Raw genomic sequence first — 22,420 nt, 5'->3', positions numbered from 1 at the left:
ATAGGACACAGAGCTCCCGCCACTCTGTTTTATGGGGTGAGGGTATATTGCTTATATTGCTTGGCTACAAAAACTGAGGACTCCTGGAAGGAGGAGGGGTTATATAGGGGAGTCAACTTCCTGTATTGGTTATACCAGTGTCAACACCTGAAGGTAGGCCCATAACCCACTAAGTAATTACTTGAGGCTCTGTGTCCTATGATGTACTCCAAGAAAAGGATTTTACAGGTAAGCTGTTTTAAAAATCCTATTTTTATTATTATTATTTTTTTTTTAAGAACAGTATAAAAATAAAAGGTAAAATAAGGGAAAAAAGTTTTAAACACACTCCGTCCCGCCGAGCTTGCGCGCAGAAGCGAACGCATATGAGTAGCGCTCACATATGAAAACTGTGTTCAAACCACACATGTGTGGTATCACCGCGATCAGTAGAGCGAGAGTAATAATTCTAGCCCTAGACCTCCTCTGTAACTCAAAACATGCAACCTGTAGAATTTTTTAAACGTCGCCTATATAGAGGTTTTTAAGGGTAAAAATTTGTCGTCATTCCACGAGCGGGCGCAATTTTGAAGCGTGACATGTTGGGTATCCAATTTACTCTGCATGACATCTTTCACATTATAAAGAAGAAAGTGGGCTAACTTTACTGTTGTCTTATTTTTTAATTCAAGAAAGTGCATTTTTTCCAAAAAAAATGTGCTTGTAAGACCGCAGCGCAAATACGGTGTGACAAAGTATTGCAACAACCGCCATTTTATTCTCTAGGGTGTTAGAAAAAAATATATATGTTTGGGGGTTCTAAGTAATTTTCTAGCATAAAACTTTAACTTGTAAACAACAAATCTCAGAGGCTTGGTCCTTAAGTAAAATGTCCCGGAAGTGGAAGTTCTAAATATTGGTGCCTAATTTGGAATATCTAGTTCTAATTTAATGGATTTGAAATAGTGGTAAATGTGTGTACTTTTTTTCCCCCACATTGCAGATCTATCTTTTTTTAGTTAAATTATGAGAGTGATTATAGCGTGTCAATTTTATGTGTCATTTGTTCAGATATATCAACTTTATATGTAGGCATTGTGTGAATGAAGATCTTATATTTGGCTGTTTATATAAGAAAAGTCAACTATTTTTCCATGGGTTGTACGTACTTTTTGCACATGAATGAATGTATAGCGCTCAATCTCTCATCACATATGCTCTGGCACTTAGTAAAGGTGTCAAGTCCTGACAAGGTACAAGTTTACATTTGTAATTGTCAGATGAGAGAAGGCTCCGTACCATAACTTCATCAGTCATTGGGGGCCTCGAGCTGGGTTCTCTCTCACATTTTTTTTTTGCTGCACACAGATGAGGCGAGTCGGAAGGCTTCTGCAGCGGCCAGATTTTTTTTTTTTTCACTCAGGAAATTACCATTCCTGTTTGAAAGTTTTGCTTCCAAAAACAACACCAGTTATTTAACTTAAACTTTCCTTATGTTTTTGGGGTAAGAGGGAGATCGGAATATCCACTCTATATAGAAGCTGATGAATAGAGGTGATTGGAAAATTTTGGCTGAAAGATTCCAGATCGTTTCCGTAACCAGCCATGACGTACACAGCACAGGAATAGTTTTATGATAAAGCTGTATAAATGCTCCTTCATAAAGTAAAGGCATCTGCGTCAGAGGTAGGAATAATGTAATTATCCCCCTGCACGCTCCAGCTCAGAGCAGGAGTCCGGTGCGTCCCCATTCAGCCCGAATTTTTGGCTGAATTTTGACCTGAAACGGACCAAAAGACGCCCAGGACTCCTGTGCAATTCGCACCGGAGCCGCTGCAGAGATGTGTGAACCGGCTTCATAGAGAGCCGGTCATAATCCCCTGCTATACAAATTGGATACGTAGAAACCCGCATCCAATTCGCATAGGTGTTAACCCAGCCTAAAGCTTTAAAATGGTAGCTCAAATTTGCCATAGTGCATAGCTTCACTATTAGTGGATGCTGGAGCAAGGTGTGGACTATTTTGGAGCCCATTAGCCTGCCGACATTGTGTCTGCTCTGCCTGCAGCAATAAATGGGCAATTTATTAAACTGATGAAGGTGGAGAGACAGGTTTTTACATCCTGGCAGTGCCTAAGGCATATACTGTACATTTTCCTCTCCCTTCCGCTGGTTACTGCTTGTTACAAATTTCCTTTTGAATAAAATAACACTAAGTGTATAAAGGGATGAAGTAGGGATCTTGGTTGATGATTTAATATCAAGCAATTTACTTAAGCTGGCCAAAGGTGGCTGGTTCAGCGGGTTGCAGCAGCTGATCAGTGTGTAATCACAGCGGACAGTCCCGGGGACCTGCAACTAACAAGTTTGGAGTGCCTCATATCAGTGGGAGGAACCCCTGAGGGCCAGATAAAGGAAAGTGAAGGACCGCAGTTGGGAGATCACTGCCCTAGAAGAAAATGTTCCCCCCTCAGCTACATCTGTACACAATGGTTTAAACATCTTGAAGCCTAACTCTAGCTAAGATTTTTTTTGTAACGTGGTGGGGGAAGGGTTACATTTTTTTTTTTTTTTTTTTTTTTTTTTTAAGGTTTCCATTTCTGTCTGTGACCCCATTGAGATTTTTTCCTTGCTTCCTGTGTGTGTGATGCCTGCACAGGAAAAAAATCATGGACAATGATGAAAACCTTATCAGATCTTTTAACCCCTTTCTGCTCTGCTAAAAAGGATTTCAACTGAACTCCCTAACCGGAAAGGTGGATAAATCTCCCCAAAGGGTCAAAGAAACCTGACAAGGACTTTACCATTTCTCCCCTCTATCAAAAAAAAAAAAAAAAAAAAATTTGGCTGGAGTTGGACTTTAACTGGTGCTTTAACAAGGGGTACTAGGAAAAAGCCCAGCCTTTATTAGCTTTAAAAATGTACCAGATGTAGAAATCTCTCCATGCAATGAAAACCTAAAATACATTTGTTCTTTTTGTGTATAATTTTAAAATGTAATTGTATGTTTATTTTATTCCTGGCTTAATACATGATAAATATTAATATTTTGCAAAGTGTTCTTGATGGCTATTTGGCTGCTGAAGACCAAAATGTGCCTATAGTTCCACCACTGCTTTCATTGGCGGTAACACAGAAGACAAAATAAACAATCCAGCCATTGCCGTGAGCCCAAAAACACACGTGTTAAGTGCACTTTAGCCACTTGTTTAAGCCAGCGTGAATAAACCTAATTTTATGTATTTATAGAGAGAAACCAACCATTTCAACAAACGTAAATTATTAGCTTCAAACCAAGACAGGAAATACCCATTTAATGTTAGCACAGTCCGTCCATTCGCCATTTACCTCCTTGGTTTCCTGCCTACCCCCAGTTCCTGCACATTGTACATATGTGAAGACGGTGGAGGGGGTCATGCTACCGTGGAGGTGTAACGTACTGTGAAAGGGATTTTCAGCTGCTAGTCTGACCTGCCGCCATCTGCTTCCCTGCTAGACCAAAGTGAATCTAAAGCAAAGCCTTCCTCTCAAAGGGTTTATTGAACGCGAGATTATGCCTATAACAGCTCCCTACAGTTGTTCTGCCCACTTTGATTTGTTTTTTCTTTATTTTTTCACAGGTGAGTTTTTGGGTAGTGAGAGAGATTCTTCATGCGCAAACACTAAAGATTCGTGCTGAAGTCTTGAGCCATTACATTAAAACTGCCAAGGTGAGACTTGTCAACTGTGCTTTTATACCACAATGTTTAATGTAACGTACAGGCGGCACATACCTCAGTACAGAAGGATCACACCCACAGATAAATATTTATTCCCCACACTTCATTTGGCAACTCTGTGGAGCTCCATTAAATACTTCCAGGCACACTGTGAGTCCAGGAACTCTGGGGCACTGTAAAACAGGAGGCATTTGTGAAAGGGCTTTGCAATGTGTATCCACGACAGAATGCAAATCCCAAAGTTGGAGATGAGCCTATTTAAAAAGAACCTTCTGACTCCATTAAAGGATAAGTGCACTCTAAACTGAAAAATCGAAATCCCCTTTACCTTCAACCTCTGGAGCAAAAAGGAAGATTCACCCAGCATCTGTGATCAGGAGAAATCATCTTCACTGCCTCGCTCGCCTCTGGCCAATTTCAATCAGTTCCTCTCTTCGGTTATGCTCATGTGCTAGTCCGATATCCTCATTCTCTGTGGCATAGAATCTCACACCACTCAATTTTAGGGTTTTGAAAACTGATGCTGAATGCTGGTGCTGACAGACTGCTCCAGCTTAAAGTGGCTTTAGACTCTTACATATACTCAGTGAAGTGACTGGTCTCAGGTGATACATAGCGAATAAACTAATCCTCCTACATAGAAAAGTAGGAACCCTAGGGAAGGGAACCTATGTACCCCCCGATACAGCGGGACTTTTTAGGCGAACAGAACAATTGCGTTTATAGTAAAATTCTTATTTATTTTGTTAGAAAAAAAGAAGCATAAAAACAGGACAAACTAGACATAGATCTGTACAAAAGTCCTATACAGTAAATTTCCTTTCATACTGAACATTATATACTTTTGTCCATAAATACATATTTCTCTTTAAGCCTGACATGTTTCAGGACGATGTCCCTTCTTCAGAGGCGTATTGTCAAGAGAAAATATATGTATGAAGGCGTATTCTGAAAAGACAAACAAGAACAGTTTACATATTTTAGAATATTATATGAAATGAGCAATTCATAACATGGCATCCGACAGTGTCCAACATACATGCCAAAATCCAATCTTTTAAAGAAAAAATGCTGTGCATAAGATGTGCAAAGAACAAACTTTTGTGTCAATAAAAAATTGCTAAAAACGGCAATGGCCACCAATTAGCCAGAACTGGACATGGCGGCTCTCCCCTCGGTTCAGGAATAGCTCCGCAAAGGCCCCCAAATACAAGGACGGTCCTGCCACATCCTCACTGCAACTCTGAAAAAAGAGGGGAAAAAGGGGGAAAAAAGGACTTTTCCCCTCTTTTTTCAGAGTTGCAGTGAGGATGTGGCAGGGCCGTCCTTGTATTTGGGGGCCTTTGCGGAGCTATTCCGGGGAGAGCCGCCATGTCCAGTTCTGGCTAATTGGTGGCCATTGCCTTTTTTAGCAATTTTTTATTGACACAAAAGTTTGTTCTTTGCACATCTTATGCACAGCATTTTTTCTTTAAAAGATTTTGGTATGTATGTTGGACACTGTCGGATGCCATGTTATGAATTGCTCATTTCATATAATAATCTAAAATATGTAAACTGTTCTTGTTTGTCTTTTCAGAATACGCCTTCATACATATATTTTCTCTTGACAATACGCCTCTGAAGAAGGGACATCATCCTGAAACATGTCAGGCTTATAGAGAAATATGTATTTATGGACAAAAGTATATAATGTTTAGTATGAAAGGAAATGTACTGTATAGGCACTTTTGTACAGATCTATGTCTAGTTTGTCCTGTTTTTATGCTTCTTTTTTTTCTAACAAAATAAATAAGAATTTTACTATAAACGCAATTGTTCTGTTCGCCTAAAAAGTCCCGCTGTATCGGGGGGTACATAGGTTCCCTTCCCTAGGGTTCCTACTTTTCTATACTAATTTGGGATGTTGGCAATATATTGGAGGTGACGTAATTTCCCTTCTGTGGTTCATCATACTATATACATAATCCTCCTACATAAGTTGTACCAGTTTATCTGCATCTTCTCTTCAAAATGCAAAAATTTTTTACAGTTTGTATGTTAGGAAAGCATAGGGCCGGGAGCTGAAGTTCTACTCTACAGAGCTTGGTGAGAAGACTTGAGAGCTGATTGGAAGGAAGGTACACTCTGCCCTTCACACAGGAACAGAGCGGAGGCTGTCAATTACAGGCTGTGTGCTGGGGTTCTGTTTCGTCGCCTTTTCACTACTTGGTGTCAGGAAAGCTTGTCTTGAAACAAATTAGAGGGATAATCTTTGTTCATATTTCATGTCGGAGGGTGAGAAGACTAAATATAGAAGTTAATTTCTTAGTTGCAGGTACTAGGTAAAATTTAGGGCCTGTGACGACAGGTTTTGGCTTGTCAGTGGCATCTTGATGCTTCTAAGCTCACTCAGAGGCTTGCAGTTGACCTACTTATGGTCTGTATTTGATCTTCAAGCTGGTTTTGCATTATTATTGGCTTTTATGGGAATGCAAAATCCCATAGACACAGACCCTTACTTTGATTTCTGCAGAAGCTCAGAGATGGGGATACAAATATCCTTTTAAGGAATTGGTTCAACTTTCCTTCACTTTTCCCCCCAAACCCTCTATGCATTCCAGGATCTCCAGCATATTACATCCCTCTGCTCAGCCATTTAAAATGGTGCTCCTTTCCCTCCATATGAGTGGGCTGAGCCCTGCCTGTCTCCAAAAACTCCTTAGTGCTTGGGCAGAATGTTGGAAATGCCGCCATTCTGGCTCATTCAGACTGTATGCATGAGCAGTGCACTCTTACCTCTCTAGCAGCAGCGGCTGAACCGTGCTTTTAGATTTTGCTGGTATACATATGCACTCGTGAGGGGTGTGTGTATTGGTGGACAAAATCTCTGGGCATGCATGTTCCTGTTTTTTTTATTCAATATTTATGAACTTTTCACTTTCAATTTTTTTTTTTAATAGGTTGTAAACCCTTTAAAAAAAAAAAAAAAAAAAAAGAAATTCACTGGTCTCTAACAGACTGACATCAGTATTGAGGTACATTTTTGATTCTAAGTTTTTCAAGCCAACTCTGATTATAAAATAGATTAATTACAGGTGCTCCAAATTGTCACTATTGTCCAGTTTACTCTCAAGCGATCTCACGGTTAGGGGTTAATATGGTGCACAATGGATGTAGCCAAGTCCATATAGCTAAAAAATGGTGGGGGGAAGGGGGTGGGTTGGGGGTTCCTGAGAGGGGGAACTTGGTGGTGGTAGTTAATGTTTCACAACAAGTTCAGGTATTAGTCCATGTAAGGATAAAATGATGCTGAATAAATGGAAGGCAGCCAGTCTATAAAAGCTAAAAGAAGCTCTGGAACAATGAAAAAGAAAGGACAAAGGCGCCCTCTAAGTGCAGCATGTATGTTAAAAATATTTATTACAATAGATAAAAACACTCACATTTGAGTTGCTAAAAAACAGCATGTAAAGTAGTTTCATCCGAGTGCTCTCGGGGGATGTGGGTGTCACGGGCCAGTGGGGGGGGGGGTTCCTGGGATGGCTCTGAGGACCCTCGGCACCACTGGAACAGCCACCAGGACCCAGGTCACAGGACTCACATCCCAGGAACCCCCCCACATGCTGCACTTAGAGGGCGCCGTCCTTCTTTCTTTTTTATTGATCTCTTGGTTAGGCCCAATTTGTTTATAATCTGACAGATTTGCTTTTTTTCATCTTGTGTTACATAATTTTTGTTCCTATGAGTAATACCAAAGTGCAAAATTACATTGTCTACCTTTATGTACGTGTTCAACCGATTACTCAGCATGGAGCTACCCTGTTATTCTCATGCATACTCTCTGTATTTGTATCGAAACTTCAATAAAACTTTTTGAACAAGAAAAAATAAAGAAAACGTTCATTACAGTAAACCAATGGAGCTACAAATATGATGGCTGTCCCTGCTGACTTTTTTCCTAAAAGGTTCTAGTTCTAGGACTGTCATCTTCTCCCTGGCATAACTACCTGCTTAGTCACAGACCTGTAGCAAGTATGCAGTCAGTAATGTATGAAGTATCTGAGATCCTGTCATGTTCCTAGACACAGATGGATGCTAGCTGATTAAATCATCCAGCAGCTTCTAGTATTTCTCTGAGCTCAACCATTAGAAGGTATACTAAGCAACCTTACTGGATTTTACAGCTATTGATGTGGCACTCCGTCTGCTGCAGCGGCAATGAAATTTCCAAGCAGCAGCAGATCTGAGAATATAGTAAAAACATCTGCCCACTCTAGTTCCCCCTGAGAGAAGGGAGTCCATGTTCTGTTAAAGCTCCCTCCATCTATAAATAACTGATTAAGTGCCTTTTGTCCTTTTAAAATATGATTAATATTTCCTTGAAAGTTTGTTTTATTTGGGCAACCATGTTTGTTAGTGAAGGTGAAAATAGAAAACCGAAAATGAATTTGATTGTTTACCATTTTTGATCATTTGTTACTTTTGGTAATTTATGTTTTTAATAAATCTGCAGAAACTCTACGAACTGAACAACCTTCATGCATTAATGGCTGTGGTGTCTGGGTTACAGAGTGCTCCCATCTTTCGACTAACGAAGACATGGGCAGTAAGTAGTATTTTACTTCTCTTAGTCATCTGTACTGTCTAGATGGTGTTATGTATTCACCCTATGATATGCTGCATTTATTCTTTCCTAGCATTTATACAAGTTATGTTAGCCACACATTTAGGAAAACAAAATTATGCTCTTGATTTAGATCTGTATTCCCTAGTGTCAAATAATTATAACACCTCCACTCTTTCACTTTTAGGTCTGCTTATGCACAATAATATGTATAAAATAAGGGCAAGCATTTTAAGCAGATATCAAGTTTTCTCGTTTTATAAATGCAAAGATATGCTTGTTATCACATAAGTTGCAGGAAAAACTATGTGATTATTAGAATTCACTGTTTTTCTGCAGTAATGTGCCATCAAATGTGATCTGATCTTAATCTTAAGCCGGTCATAGACCCTTGGCCGGTGCAGCAGGGACCGGGCAAGATTTAAACCATGTTTTTATTTTATTTATTTCAGTTATTTATATAGCACTGTCAATTTACACAGCGCTTTACATATACATTGTACATTCACATCAGTCCCTACCCTCAAGAAGCTTACAATCTAAGGTCCATAACTCACATTCATACATACTAGGGACAATTTAGACAGGATCCAATTAACCTACCAGCATGTCTTTGGAGTGTGGGAGGAAACTGGAGTACCCGGAGGAAACCCACGCAGAACATGCAAACTCCAGGCAGGTAGTGTCATGGTTGGGATTCGAACCAGCAACCCTTCTTACTGCTAGGCGAAAGTGCTATCCACTACACCACTGTGCCGTTTATCAATCAGCTTGAATACAACCAGCCTGTTGGATTTTTCATGTGGTTAATGCTAGCAGATATAGCTGCTAGCAATAACCAATTGTGTTCTCTCAGCCAGGACAGCTCCCACCACCCGTGGTTGAAGGAAAGAAAATCTTTCCATTTATGGCCAGCCTAAGTCACAACAATAGACAAACGCTATGTTCTTAAACTGATAACACACAAGCAATTCTTATTTCTCGTGTTTTTTTTCTTGAACACACCCATTAAACATTTGCAGTGCAGGAGGAAAAGGTAGGAGCACCCCACGACTAATTACTTTAGGAAATCCAATTGTAGTCAGTAGTTCGCACACCTGGAGTCCAATTAATAAAATGAGTTTAACCACTTCAGCCCCGGAAGGATTTACCCCCTTCCTGACCAGAGCACTTTTTTACAATTTGGCACTGCGTCGCTTTAACTGCTAATTGCGTGGTCATGCAATGCTGTACCCAAACAAAATTTTGCGTCCTTTTTTTCCCCACAAATAGAGCTTTCTTTTGATGGTATTTGATCACCTCTGCGGTTTTTATTTTTTGCGCTATAAACGGAAAAAGACCGAAAATTTTGAAAAAAAAAATTTTCTAATTTTTGTTATAAAAAAAAAATCCAACAAACTGAATTTTAGTCGTACATTTAGGCCAAAATGTATTCGGCCACATGTCTTTGGTAAAAAAAAAGTCAAGCGTATGTAGCGCTGGTAGATTTGCAATCTACCGCACGTTAGGTAAATTTAGTAACTTGTTCGTTAGGTAGGTTAAGTTTGCCTCTGTTCCAGCTTGGCTGACGTGTGTGTTTCCATGCTGACCGGTGGGTGTCGCTGTTATCACTGGTTAGTGTTGGAAAGGCAACGTGTTGAAGCGTATGGATGCTCTTCTGTCCCGGAGACAACTCGGTGGAGGTGGTCCTCCGAGTTGCATTCTGGGCGAGGGTATTTATGGCACAGGCGCCATATTTTGGGGTTCGTTTTTCAGCCACCTGCTGGCCCTCCTGGCTGACAGGTATGCGTTAAGGAGCTACCTCGTGGTCCTTCGTTCCGGATGCTCACGATACTACGGCGCAGGGGTGGGTCCAGAGGCTTGTCTGGGGCCTACCACCGTGGCCGAGGAATGGTCCTGAGCTGTCGGTCCTGTGTGGCGAAGCTGGACAGCCGGGGAGATCCCAAGGGAGGACCCGTCTTGGAGGTATCGCGCAGCGTGCTGGTCTATAGAGGGGCCTGGTGACTCGGTAAAGGAAGGAACCCTAAGGGAAGATGTTTTGAGTTTCTTCTGCAGTTTCCCTTTCATTTCTTTCCTGCTATTTCCTAAGTCAAGTGTTTAATAAAGCATTGAAAACGTACGCCAGTGTTGGTGCGTGTATCGTCCAGGGGTAGACTCAACGGAACCCTAGATCCGGTGCCGGTGAAAGAGAGGGAAGCAGAGTGAAGGTAACAGACCCGCTTAAACCAGCAGCTCCACCGAGAGTTATTGCTACACGTATATTTATTGATTTGCGCAAAAGTTATAGCGTCTACAAACTAGGGTACATTTTCTGGAATTTACACAGCTTTTAGTTTGACTGCCTATGTCATTTCTTGAGGTGCTAAAATGGCAGGGCAGTACAAACCCCCCCCAAATTACCCTATTTTGGAAAGTAGACACCCCAAGGAAATTGCTGAGAGGCATGTTGAGCCCATTAAATATTACATTTTTTTTTGTCCCAAGTGATTGAATAATGATAAAAAAAAAAAAAAGTTACAAAAAGTTGTCACTAAATGATATATTGCTCACACAGGCCATGGTTATATGTGAAATTGCTCCCCAAAATACATTTAGCTGCTTCTCCTGAGTATGGGGATTCCACATGTGTGGGACTTTTTGGGAGTCTAGCTGCATACGGGACCCCAAAAACCAAGCACCACCTTCAGGATTTCTAAGGGCGTAAATTTTTGATTTCACTCCTCACTACCTATCACAGTTTCGAAGGCCATAAAATGCCACGATAGCACAAACCCCCCCCCAAATGACCCCATTTTGGAAAGTAGACATCCCAAGCTATTTGCTGAGAGGCATGGTGAGTATTTTGCAGCTGTCATTTGTTTTTGAAAATGAAGAAAGACCATAATAAATTTTTTTTTTTTTTTTTTTTTTCCAATTTTCAGAACTTTGTGACAAAAAGTGAGGTCTGCAAAATACTCACTGGGGGGGGGGGGGGGGGGGGGGTTGTGCCACCTGGGCATTGCATGGCCTCCGAAGCTGTGATAGGCAGTGAAGAGTGAAATCAAAAATTTACACCCCTAGAAATCCTGAAGGCGGTGCTCGGTTTTCGGGGTCCCGTATGTGGCTAGGCTCCCAAAAAGTCTCACATGTGGTTATCCCCGTACTCAAAAGAAGCAACAGAATGTATGTTGGGGTGTAATTTCACATATTCCCATGGCATGTTTGAGCAATATATCATTTAGTGACAACTTTGTGCAAAAAAAAAAATAATTTGTCTCTTTCCCGCAACTTGTGTCACAATATAAAATATTCCATAGACTCGACATGCCTCTCAGCAAATAGCTTGGGGTGTCTACTTTCCAAAATGGGTTCATTTGGGGGGGTTTTGAACTGTCCTGGCATTTTATGCACAACATTTAGAAGCTTATGTCACACATCACCCACTCTTCTAACCACTTGAAGACAAAGCCCTTTCTGACACTTTTTGTTTACATGAAAAATTTTTTTTGCAAGAAAATTACTTTGAACCCCCAAACATTATATATTTTTTAAAGCAAATGCCCTACAGATTAAAATGATGGGTGTTTCATTTTTTTTTTTTCACAGTATTTGCGCAGCGATTTTTTCAAAAGCATTTTTTGGGAAAAAAACACACTTTTTTAACCCCCCTGGCGGTATTCCCGAGTCTGGCTCGGGGTGGATTTTCAATACCAAAATCGGTATCCCTGAGCCAGACTAAGGATCGCATCGCAGGATCCTTGTAGAGGACACTTGCCTTGTCCCCTGGATCCTGCGATGTCTCCCTGCTGTGATCGGCGAGCCGCCGCGTCTCGCTCGATTCACAGTGCCGCACTCCTTCCCTGCGAGCGTTGTGACGCACGGGGACGGAGTTCGGCGGCAAGTTCAAAAAATAAAACACACAGTATAGATGCAGTATACTGTAATCTTACAGATTACAGTACTGTATCAAATAATTACACATCCCCTTTGTCCCTAGTGGTCTGCCCAGTGCCCTGCATGCAGTTTTATATTATAAAAACTGTTTTTTTTGCCTGGAAACTGGAGATTGTCCATAGCAACCAAAACTGTCCCTTTACATCAAAAGTGGCTTTAGACCAGCTAGAAAATGGCGACAATAAATTAGAATCACTTGCAGAATTGAGTGATAGTGATTCGTGGGGAAATCCGTCACCAAACACTAAAAGTAACGAAAGCGACAATTCTGCCACTGAGCAAATTTCAGTGTTTTTGATTTGATTACTTTATTGAATGAATTTTATTATTATATTATTTGGTATATTTGGTATAATTTATAGTTATTATATTATAATTTTTTATTTCATTTTTCAAACTTTATCATACCTGGGATGTCTACTAGACTCTTGTTTGGACAGATTTAAGTGAATTATTCCTAAGAATTACAGGCCTATAATATAAAACGCCAAATTTCTGTGCAAAATAATTGTACCACTTTCAGCACCTAAAATCTGAAATAATCATACCGCCAGGGAGATTAAATTTCAATGCACTAAAACACACTATATTGCTCAAATGTTTGATGAAATAAAAAAGATGTACAGGCCAAGTACATGGATACCAAACATGACACGCTTTAAAATTGCGCACATACGTGCAGTGGCGACACACTAAATACATTTTTAAAAGCCTTTACAGGTTACCACTTTAGATTTACAGAGGAGGTCTACTGCTAAAATTACTGCCCTCGATCTGACCTTCGCGACGATACCTCACATGCATCGTGCAATTGTTTACATTTGACACCAGACCGACGCTTGCGTTCGCCTTTGTGCGAGAGCAGGGGTACTTGCTTTTTTATCTTATTTTTAAACACTTTCTTTCATTTTTTTTTTTAATCATTTTTATTGTTATCTCAGGGAATGTAAATATCCCCTATGATAGTAATAGGTAGTGACAGGTACTTTTTTTTTTTTTTTTTTGAAAAAAATTGGGGTCTATTAGACCCTAGATTTCTCCTCTGCCCTCAAAGCGTCTGACCACACCAAGATCGGTGTGATAAAATGCTTTCCCAATTTCCCAGTGGCGCTGTTTAAATCCGGCGAAATCTAAGTCATAAAATTCTCTTAGCTCTTAGCTTAGGCCATAGAGATGTTTGGAGCCATTGGGACAGGAGAGCCAGAGAAAAACATGGAAGACGGTGGGGGGGGGGGCATTCCCTCCCACTGCTTGTAAAAGCAGTCTAGAGGCTAATTGGCCGCTAGGATTGCTTTTACATGAAAGCCGACCACTGCCTGAAAAGAATGATACCAAGATGATACCTAAACCTGCAGGCATCATTCTGATATAACCACTCAAAGTTCAGCAACGTACCAGTATGTTGCTGGTCCTTGTTGGGCATATATTGTAAACTTTTTTTTTTTTCATGCAGCCTGTGGGCTAAACAAAAAAAAGAGATTGATCGGTGGGTATGCCCACCATTAGAATACCTCCCTTTATCCACCCACTTCTAATAATGGGCATACACGCACCGTTTATATATGCCGAAGCATGGGGGCATCCCCCCCAAAAGGTAGGAACAAATCGCTCCTCCGCCCCTGCTGCCCCCATGCTTCGGCATATATGCTGTTTTTTTTTTTGTTTTTTTTAACTTTGGTGGTGAAATCACCTACTACAGCGGAGTCACGGCTTTGTGTCGTGGGAGCAAACGCTGTTGCTGTCAAGATAAATAGATCCGCGCTGCAGCTGAATGGAGTACCTGAAAACAAAAAAATGATTAACGATAAAACACAGTAAACAGTAAAGTATAAAAAAATTGCATACCTATAAAGCAAACGTGATAAAACATAACAATAAAACCTTGCAGAATAGAATACAGTAAAAAACAGCAGAACAATAGAGCGAGAACAATAAATCGACAACTATTTGTTTTTTTTCTTTTATATATATATTTTTTTTTTTTTTTTTTTTTACTTTTTTTGTAATTAACTTTTGTAACTGTAAGCGGTTCCAGGTTCGGGTCTCTCAAAATGCGATGGTATCTTGGGAGACCCTGTGTTAGCCCCGGTTCACACAGGGGCGGCGCGACTTGCAGGTCGCTTCACCGAGGCGACCTGCACACGACTGCCACGGCGACTTGCAAAACGACTTCTGTATAGAAGTCTATGCAAGTCGCCCCAAGTAGCCCCCAAAGTAGTACAGGAACCTTTTTCTAAGTTGGAGCGACTTGCGTCGCTCCTATTAGAACGATTCCATTGTACAGAACGGGAGGCGGCTAGGTCGCCTGACAAGTTGCCCCTGTGTGAACCGGCACTTAGTGTGCCTAGTCTGTGCAGTGCTGTACCCTACGCTAATACTCAACTAGTGTATGGTAGCGTTCAAAACTTTCACCAATGCAAAGACCAGGATTGTCAGGACAGGAGGGACAATAATAGCGGGTGTCACGCCTATATCCGCACTTGCTGCAAACACGACATCTTTTTTGGGGGACTCGTTGGGTAGGGGTACTCGGGAGGCATAAAGAAAATGCCTCTCATGCAGCCGGCTTACTGCATTTGGTTGGGGAAGGTGAGGTGGAGCACCGTCTGGAAACAGAAGGGCTCTGACAATCTCTTCCTGGAATTTAAGGAAGGATCCAGTCCGTCCTAAAGCTCTGTATAGCACATGAGCGTTCAGCAAAGCCAATTGAAATAAGTATACAGACACTTTCTTGTACCAGCGTCTGGCCTTATGGGCAATTAGGTACGGTGCCAAAAACTGGTCGTTGAGGTCCACCCTTCCCATATTTTGGTTATATTCGTGGACACAGAGGGGCTTCTCCACAACACCAATCGCCGTACTAATTTGGATCGTCGTGTCTGCATGAAGGGAGGTAAGAACGAAAACATTCTTATTATCCCTCCACTTCATAGCGAGCAAGTTATTACACTTGAAGCAGGCTCTCTCCCCCAGCCTAAGACTGGAATCTACAAGCCGCGGGGGAAAGCCCAGGCAATTAGGTCGCACAGTGCCACATGCTCCAATCTGCTGATCAAACAAGTGACTAAAAAGTGGCACGCTCGTGTAATAATTGTCCACAATTACGGTGACACCAAGTCCCACACAATCTTGCCAGCGCTTCCTATGTAGTCAGGGCAGTTTGTCGGCTCTACGTGGCTATCTTTTCCCTCGTAAACCATAAAACTACATGTATACCCTGTGGCCCTGTCACAGAGCTTTATATATCTTGACCCCGTATCTGGCACGCTTTCTGGGAAGGTACTGTTTGAATGACAAGCATCCAGAAAACCTAATCAGGGACTCATCAACGCAGACTACTTGATGGGGAGTAAACAAGTCTGCAAAACGTTGGTTTAAGTGGTTTACGAGGGGCCGAATTTTGTAGAGCCAATCGTATCCAGGATCTCCACGAGGATGATAGAGTTTATTGTCATTGAAGTGCATGAACCGCAAGATCTGCTCGTATCGTGCCCTGGTCTTGGAGGCAGAGAACAAGGGCATATGGTTAATTGGGTCAGTGGACCAATATGACCGCAACTCACACTTTTTAGTTATGCCCATGTTGAGGGAAAGGCCCAGAAAGAGCTTAAATTCGGAAACTGTAATTGGTCTCCAATCTCTAGCAAGGGAGAACTGGGAAATAGTGGCGATGTGTTGACCAGCGTACAAATTGCTTTGGTCCACAATAGATCTAGAGAGATCTTCAGTGAAAAACAGCGAATAATAATCAAGTGACGTAAAATCAACTGTTTCCACCTGAATGCCGGGTTGGCCAGTGAATGGGGGAAGTACGGGTGCGGCAGAAGTGGTGGGTTCCCAATTAGGATTAGGCGAATGCAGCAGGAAGGGCACTATGGGCAGGACGGGCCTGTGTTCATCTTCTTGGTGGCAGTGGGACACTACTTGTGCTTGCCAGCTCACCAGCTTGAACTGCACTTATGGGACTCGCCATGTCACTATGTGATACTGCAGTGCTGGATTGACTACGACCGGGGTGTACTAGTCCGCTGGTGCTTGCCAGTTCACCAGAAGGAATAGCAGCGCTAGTACTGCTCTGCTCCATACGAGGGACCTGCGGTTCTTGCACATCGACGACAGAAGAAGATTGGGGCCTGGTACGCCTGACCTTAGCAGGGACCACAACTTCGTCGTCAGAACTACCTGTCATGGAGCCGCTGTCCTCTACAGGATCGTATTCTGAGCCTGAATCTGACAGACGAGTAACTTCCTCTTCACTATCTGTCATGCTCAGAAACGTGTAGACCTCTTCACTAGTGTACCTTCGATTTGCCATTTTGGGCTCTAAATTTAGTGGTACACTAGTGAGACTCACAGATAAAAAAGCTCCTGACTGTTAGCGACTGTATCAAAACGCTACCAAAAAAACTGTTAGCGATCGCAGGGATCAGGCCTGACTCTGCGAACGCTGCAGTTATGTGTTTAGTGACAGTGATCGATACTGCACTTGGGTGGGCTGGGCTGGGCGGAGGGGCTAAACGCGGGTGCTAGCAGGTATCTGGGCTGATCCCGCTAACACTGCGTTTTTGGGAACCCTAAACTGCTGGGGACGCTACTATAGATCTGATTGGATCAGATTATTGATCTGTTCAGATACTATACCACTAAGGGAGGTGTATGCTGCGTGCGTGGGTGTTAGCGGTACTGGCACTAACCTGACGCTGCCTGGGGCAAACGCAGACCCTATCTGACCATAAAACTTAACTTATATCAGCGCTGGGCGATCAGGGAGTTAAACCTTTTATTAGGTAATAAACGGCAGGTGCCCTGAAGCTATAAAAAAACAAACTAACCAGCGTCACCCGTAACAGTTATACGGTGATTACTGGTGAAAGGGTTAACTAGGGGGCAATCAGGGGGTTAAAACCTTTACTAGGTAGTATATGGGGGTCCCTGACGCTATAAAACGCTGATGGTGAACCTAAATACTTACCTCCCTAACTAGCGTCAACTGTGACACTAATACAGCGATCAGAAAAACGATCGCTTAGTGACACTGGCGACGGGGGGGTGATCACGGGGTTAAAACTTTATTAGGGGGGGTTAGGGAGGTACCCTAGACCTAAAGGGGCCTAACACTAACTGCCCTACCACACTGTCACAAACTGACATCAATGCAATAATCAGAAAAAAATCAAATAAAAAAAAAAACTCAGCACCTTGGCAAACCGCAACATTACTAGGAAAATGTTTTGTGGACTGTTGAAATGAAAGTTAAATTGTTCGGAAAGAATACTCAGCACTATGTATAGTGCAAAAAGGGCACAGCTTGCCAACATCAAAACTTCATTCCATTGGTAAAGGGAACACGGCACAGTGGTGTAGTGGGTAGCACTCTCGCCTAGCAGTAAGAAGGGTCGCTGGTTCAAATCCCAACCATGACACCACCTGTCTGGAGTTTGCATGTTCTCCCTGTGCCTGTGTGGGTTTCCTCCGGGTACTCCGGTTTCCTCCCACACTCCAAAGACATGCTGGTAGGTTAATTGGATCCTGTCTAAATTGTCCCTAGTATGTGTATGAATGTGAGTTAGGGACCTTAGATTGTAAGCTCCTTGAAGGTAGGGACTGATGTGAATGTACAATGTATATGTAAAGCGCTGCCTAAATTGACGGCGCTATAAAAGTACCTGAAATAAATAAATTTGGGTTGCTTCGCTGCCTTAGGCCCTGGGCCACTTGCTATCATGAGGGGAAAATGATTTCTCACATTTACCAAAATATCTTGATGATGTCAGAGTAGCTGTCCACCAGCTAAACCTTGGTAGAAGTTGGGGGCTGCAGCAGGACAATGACCCCAAGCATTGAAGCCAATCTGCCTCAGACTGGCTTCAGAAAAAAGAAAATATGCCTTTTTAGAGTGGCCAGGTCAGAGCCCAGACCTTAAAGTAGAACTTTAGGCAAAAACAGGGCAAATAGGTTTTTATTGCTGTCTGTGCCTCCATTAGAAAGATTTACACTAATAGGTGTTCTGATTCTGCCCCACTTTGTTCAAATGACCTCAAGAGAGCCGTTTACACCAAACTTCCTGTACATGTTCTGAGCTGAAGCAGTTTTGTAAAGCGGAATGGACAAATTATTCCTAAAGAACGTTGCGCAGGTCTGATCCAGACCTTGCTTAAACCCATTGCTGCCAAAGGATGTTCGGCCAGCCAATAACGCCAAGTTGTCACCTATTTTTTTTTTTTTCTGCCAGCACTCACCTCTTTAGAAATTAGAATGATTTGTGTATGATCAGCTAGCTTATGCACATTGTGTTTTTCTATTGTTGTGACTTAAAGTAATTGTAAAACGATCACCTTGTAAAACAACCCATTCAGTTTAAAATAGAAAATGAAAGGCAAAATATTTGTCAAAATATATAAAAAAAATATAAACACCTTTTTTAAAAGTGATCACATTCCCTCTGTTACCTGCATGGGGGGGAGGAGAGGTAGCATTACACTGAGCTTCCCAATGAATGTCTGTGCAGCGTGGGCATGTCAGGACAAGTCTGATCATTGGAGGATAGCAAACAGAGTTCCCAGCACAGCTAGAGAACTGACCACAGTGTTTTCTGCTGCTTAGTGTGGTCAGTTTTTAATAAGAAAGCAGAGGGACTGGCAGGAACACCAGGGATTTCATATAAGGGAAGCAATACAATTTCTCATACAAGTACACGGTACAGCAGCCACATATCGGGAATGAAGTTTTGGGGTAACAAACGCTTTAAGCCAGCCATAAATGAAATGGAAATTCGTCTGGTTTAGCAGGGACTAGGGATGAGCTTCGAGTTCGAGTCGAACTCATGTTCGACTTGAACATCGGCTGTTCGCAAGTTCGCCGAACAGCGAACAATTTGGGGTGTTCACGGCAAATTTGAATGCCGCGGAACACCCTTTAAAAATCTATGGGAGAAATCAAAAGTGCTAATTTTAAAGGCTTATATGCAAGTTATTGTCATAAAAAGTGTTTGGGGACCTCGGTCCTGCCCCAGGACCGGGGTCAGAGGGGGGCGGGGTCACCGGGAGCCTCCCTCCATGACACCATGGATGCGGATGAAGAAGAGAAGATGATGAAGAAGATGAAGAGAAGAGTGGGAGCCTCCCTCCATGCCATGGATGCGGAGCGGCCCGAGGAGAAGGAAAGAAGACGCTGCGGAGGAGATGCTGGACGAGAACACCGGAGGAAGAACCAGAAGAAGAAGATGATGGAGGAAGAAACCGAAGGAGGATAGAAGAAAGAAGAAGTATTTAAATAAAGGAATTGTCAAAAACTGTCTCTTGTCATTTTTAACATTTGACAGTTTTTTAGTGAAATGGTAGGGGTACAAAGTACCCCCTTACCATTTCACACAGGGGGGAGGGCCGGGATCTGGGGGTCCCCTTGTTAAAGGGGGCTTCCAGATTCCGATAAGCCCTCCGCCCACAGACCCCCCACAACCACCGGCCAGGGTTGTGGGGATGAAGCCCTTGTCCTCATAAACATAGGGACAAGGTGTTTTTGGGGGCTACCCCAAAGCACCCTCCCAATGTTGAGGGCATGTGGCCTGGTACGGTTCAGGAGGGGGGCCGCCCCCCCTCTTTTCCTGCGGCCTGCCAGGTTGCGTGCTCGGATAAGGGTCTGGTATGGATTTTTGGGGGGACCCCACGCCGTTTTTTTAAAATTTTGGCCGGGGTTCCCCTTAATATCCATACCAGACCTGAAGGGCCTGTTATGGAATATAGAGGCCCCCCCCCACGTCATTTTTTTTTAACTTTGGTTCGGGGTTCCCCTGTGGGGAATTCCCATGCCGTTTTTTCAATGAACTATCGGACCGGCAATGCATTAATAGCCGCGAGTAGTTTTAAATGACTTTTTTTCCTTTGAAATGTCATTTTGCTGTCAGACTGTTCTAAACACAGGAAACATGCGCCCTTTTACAGGCATACTATAGCCACCTCCCAGGTACGAAATTTAAAGGGATATTACACTTTTATTGTTTCACTTTAAGCATTATTAAAATCACTGCTCCTGAAAAAACGGACATTTTTAAAACTTTTTTTTGCATTGATCCATGTCCCCTGGGGCAGGACCCAGGTCCCCAAACACTTTTTATGACAACTTGCATATAAGCCTTTAAAATTAGCACTTTTGATTATTCATGTTCGTGTCCCACAGACTTTAACGGTGTTCGCGTGTTTGAGCGAATTTTTTTCCTGTTCGCGTGTTCTGGTGCGAACTGAACAGGGGGGTGTTCGGCTCATCCCTAGCAGGGACTGGCTGAAATTTGATCCTTCTATGAGCAGGCTGGTTGTTCAGAAGTTGATCTCTTGATCAACTTCTGTACAATCAGCCTGTTGGAAAAATGTTGCTTGATTAGTGCTACGACTATGTTGGTGAGTGTATTTTGACAGCAGGGAAAGCCTCCCCTCTGTCAGGATACAATAGATACGCAAGAGAGACTACCCTATTCACCTTGAATGTGCAGATGAGGGAATTGATTTGATTGAATAAAAGAAAATGAATGATGTATCGCCTACCTTAACTACTTCAGCTCCGGAAGAATTTACCCCCTTCCTGACCAGTGCACTTTTTGCAATTCGGCACTGCTTCGCTTTAACTGACAATTGCGCGGTCGTGCAACGTTGTACCCAAACAAAATTGACGTCCTTTTGTTTTCACAAATAGAGCTTTCTTTTGGTGGTATTTGATCGCCTCTGCAGTTTTTATTTTTTGTGCTATAAACAAAAAAATATCGACCATTTTAAAAAAAATTCATTATTTTTTACTTTTTGCTATAATATCCCACAAAAATATAAAAAAAACTTTTTTTTCCCCCTCAGTTTAGGCCGTTATGTATTCTACATATTTTTAGTTAAAAAAATCGAAATGAGCGTATATTGATTGGTTTGTGCAAAAGATATAGGGTCTACAAAATAGGGGATAGATTTATAGCATTTTAATTTTTTTTTAATTTTATTAGTTATGGCGGCGATCTGTGGTTTTTTTTTTTTTTTGTTTTTTTTTTTATCGGGACTGCGACATTATGGGGGACACATCGGACATTTTTGACACTATTTTGGCACCATTGTCATTTATACAGCAATCAGTGCTATAAAAATGCATTGATTACTGTGTAAATGACACTGGCAGTGAAGGGGTTAACCAGTAGGGGGCAGTATAAAGGGGAAAAAACCTGCGCTAAAAAGCAATGAAAAATAGGGGGCAGTGAAGGGGTTAAGTGTGTCCTAGGGAGTGATTCTGAGGGGGCTGGACTTCAACACACAGGACAGTGATCACAGCTCTATGACAGAGAGCTGTGATCACTGTCCTGTTACTAGGCAGAACAGGGAAATGCTTTGTTTACAAAAGCATCTCTCTGTGACACGATCATGGGCACCCGGTGGACATAGAGTCTGCGGTCACGGAGACCGTGGCGTGCGCCTCTGGCGTCGTGCACACGCTTGCGACACTGTTTCTTAAAGGGGCGTACCTGTACGCCCTTTTGCCTGCCAGTGCCATTCTGCCGACGTAAATCGGAGTGTGCTGGTCGGCAAGTGGTTAAGCCTAGTACACACCACAATTTTTTTTTTTTTTTTTTTCAGGGTTGAACGAAAAAACCTGCCAGCTGCAATCAGCCACTGTACTAAAAATCTGATGTTAGTACAGCGATCTCCCCTTTTGGGCTATTGTGTTCTGATGGGGACGGCCACCTTCCATAACACTTTGGTCAGTGCTCTTAGCTATTGGCTGAGAGCGCTGATCGGGAGCCAGTGGTTGCTGGTTTTCCAGCTTGCCTGTCTGACAGAAGCTGGCCATACACATGGGCCAAAAGTCGACCAGTTTTTATTGAACTGGCCGATGTCGTCCGACATTTGAGCCCATGTGTACTAGGCTTTAGATGTGAATCGGATCACATTTTATGGCAAATTACTGCAGAAAAACAGTTAATTATAATTGGTTCATATCCCTTTTTTTGTGCCACTGTATTCCTTCCTGTGTTTAGTCTATTAATATGCTTCATAAAGTATAGACCTTTTGTTTTGATTACAACATAGTTACATTGCAGTGGCTTGTCTTTGGTATACTAGCTTACAAGATTGCACCGTTGTAATATAAATACCTTTTTAAATTCTTTTCATGTATTTTTTTTTTAGTATTACCCCCATATATCCACACAGGCAGT

The 22,420-nt window shown here is 42.2% G+C and overlaps 1 protein-coding gene across 6 annotated transcripts in view; it reads left to right on the top strand.

The window, feature by feature from the left end:
• The window catches only part of RALGPS2 (Ral GEF with PH domain and SH3 binding motif 2), a 397,229-nt gene that overhangs the window by 166,385 nt on the left and 208,424 nt on the right, over positions 1-22,420 (top strand). For all 6 annotated transcript variants that reach the window (XR_012235342.1, XM_073593380.1, XM_073593379.1 and 3 more), the window contains 2 exons: positions 3,600-3,689; positions 8,194-8,286. Coding sequence is in view for 5 of the 6 variants with exons in the window: in XM_073593380.1 (XP_073449481.1) it covers positions 3,600-3,689; positions 8,194-8,286 (183 nt within the window). In the remaining variant the exon portion in view is untranslated. The remainder of the gene's footprint in view (positions 1-3,599; positions 3,690-8,193; positions 8,287-22,420) is intronic.

Source organism: Aquarana catesbeiana, linkage group LG07, assembly GCF_042186555.1.
Source record: "Aquarana catesbeiana isolate 2022-GZ linkage group LG07, ASM4218655v1, whole genome shotgun sequence".
Taxonomy (NCBI): Eukaryota; Metazoa; Chordata; class Amphibia; order Anura; family Ranidae; genus Aquarana; species Aquarana catesbeiana.
This window is presented reverse-complemented; position numbering and strand designations above follow the sequence as displayed.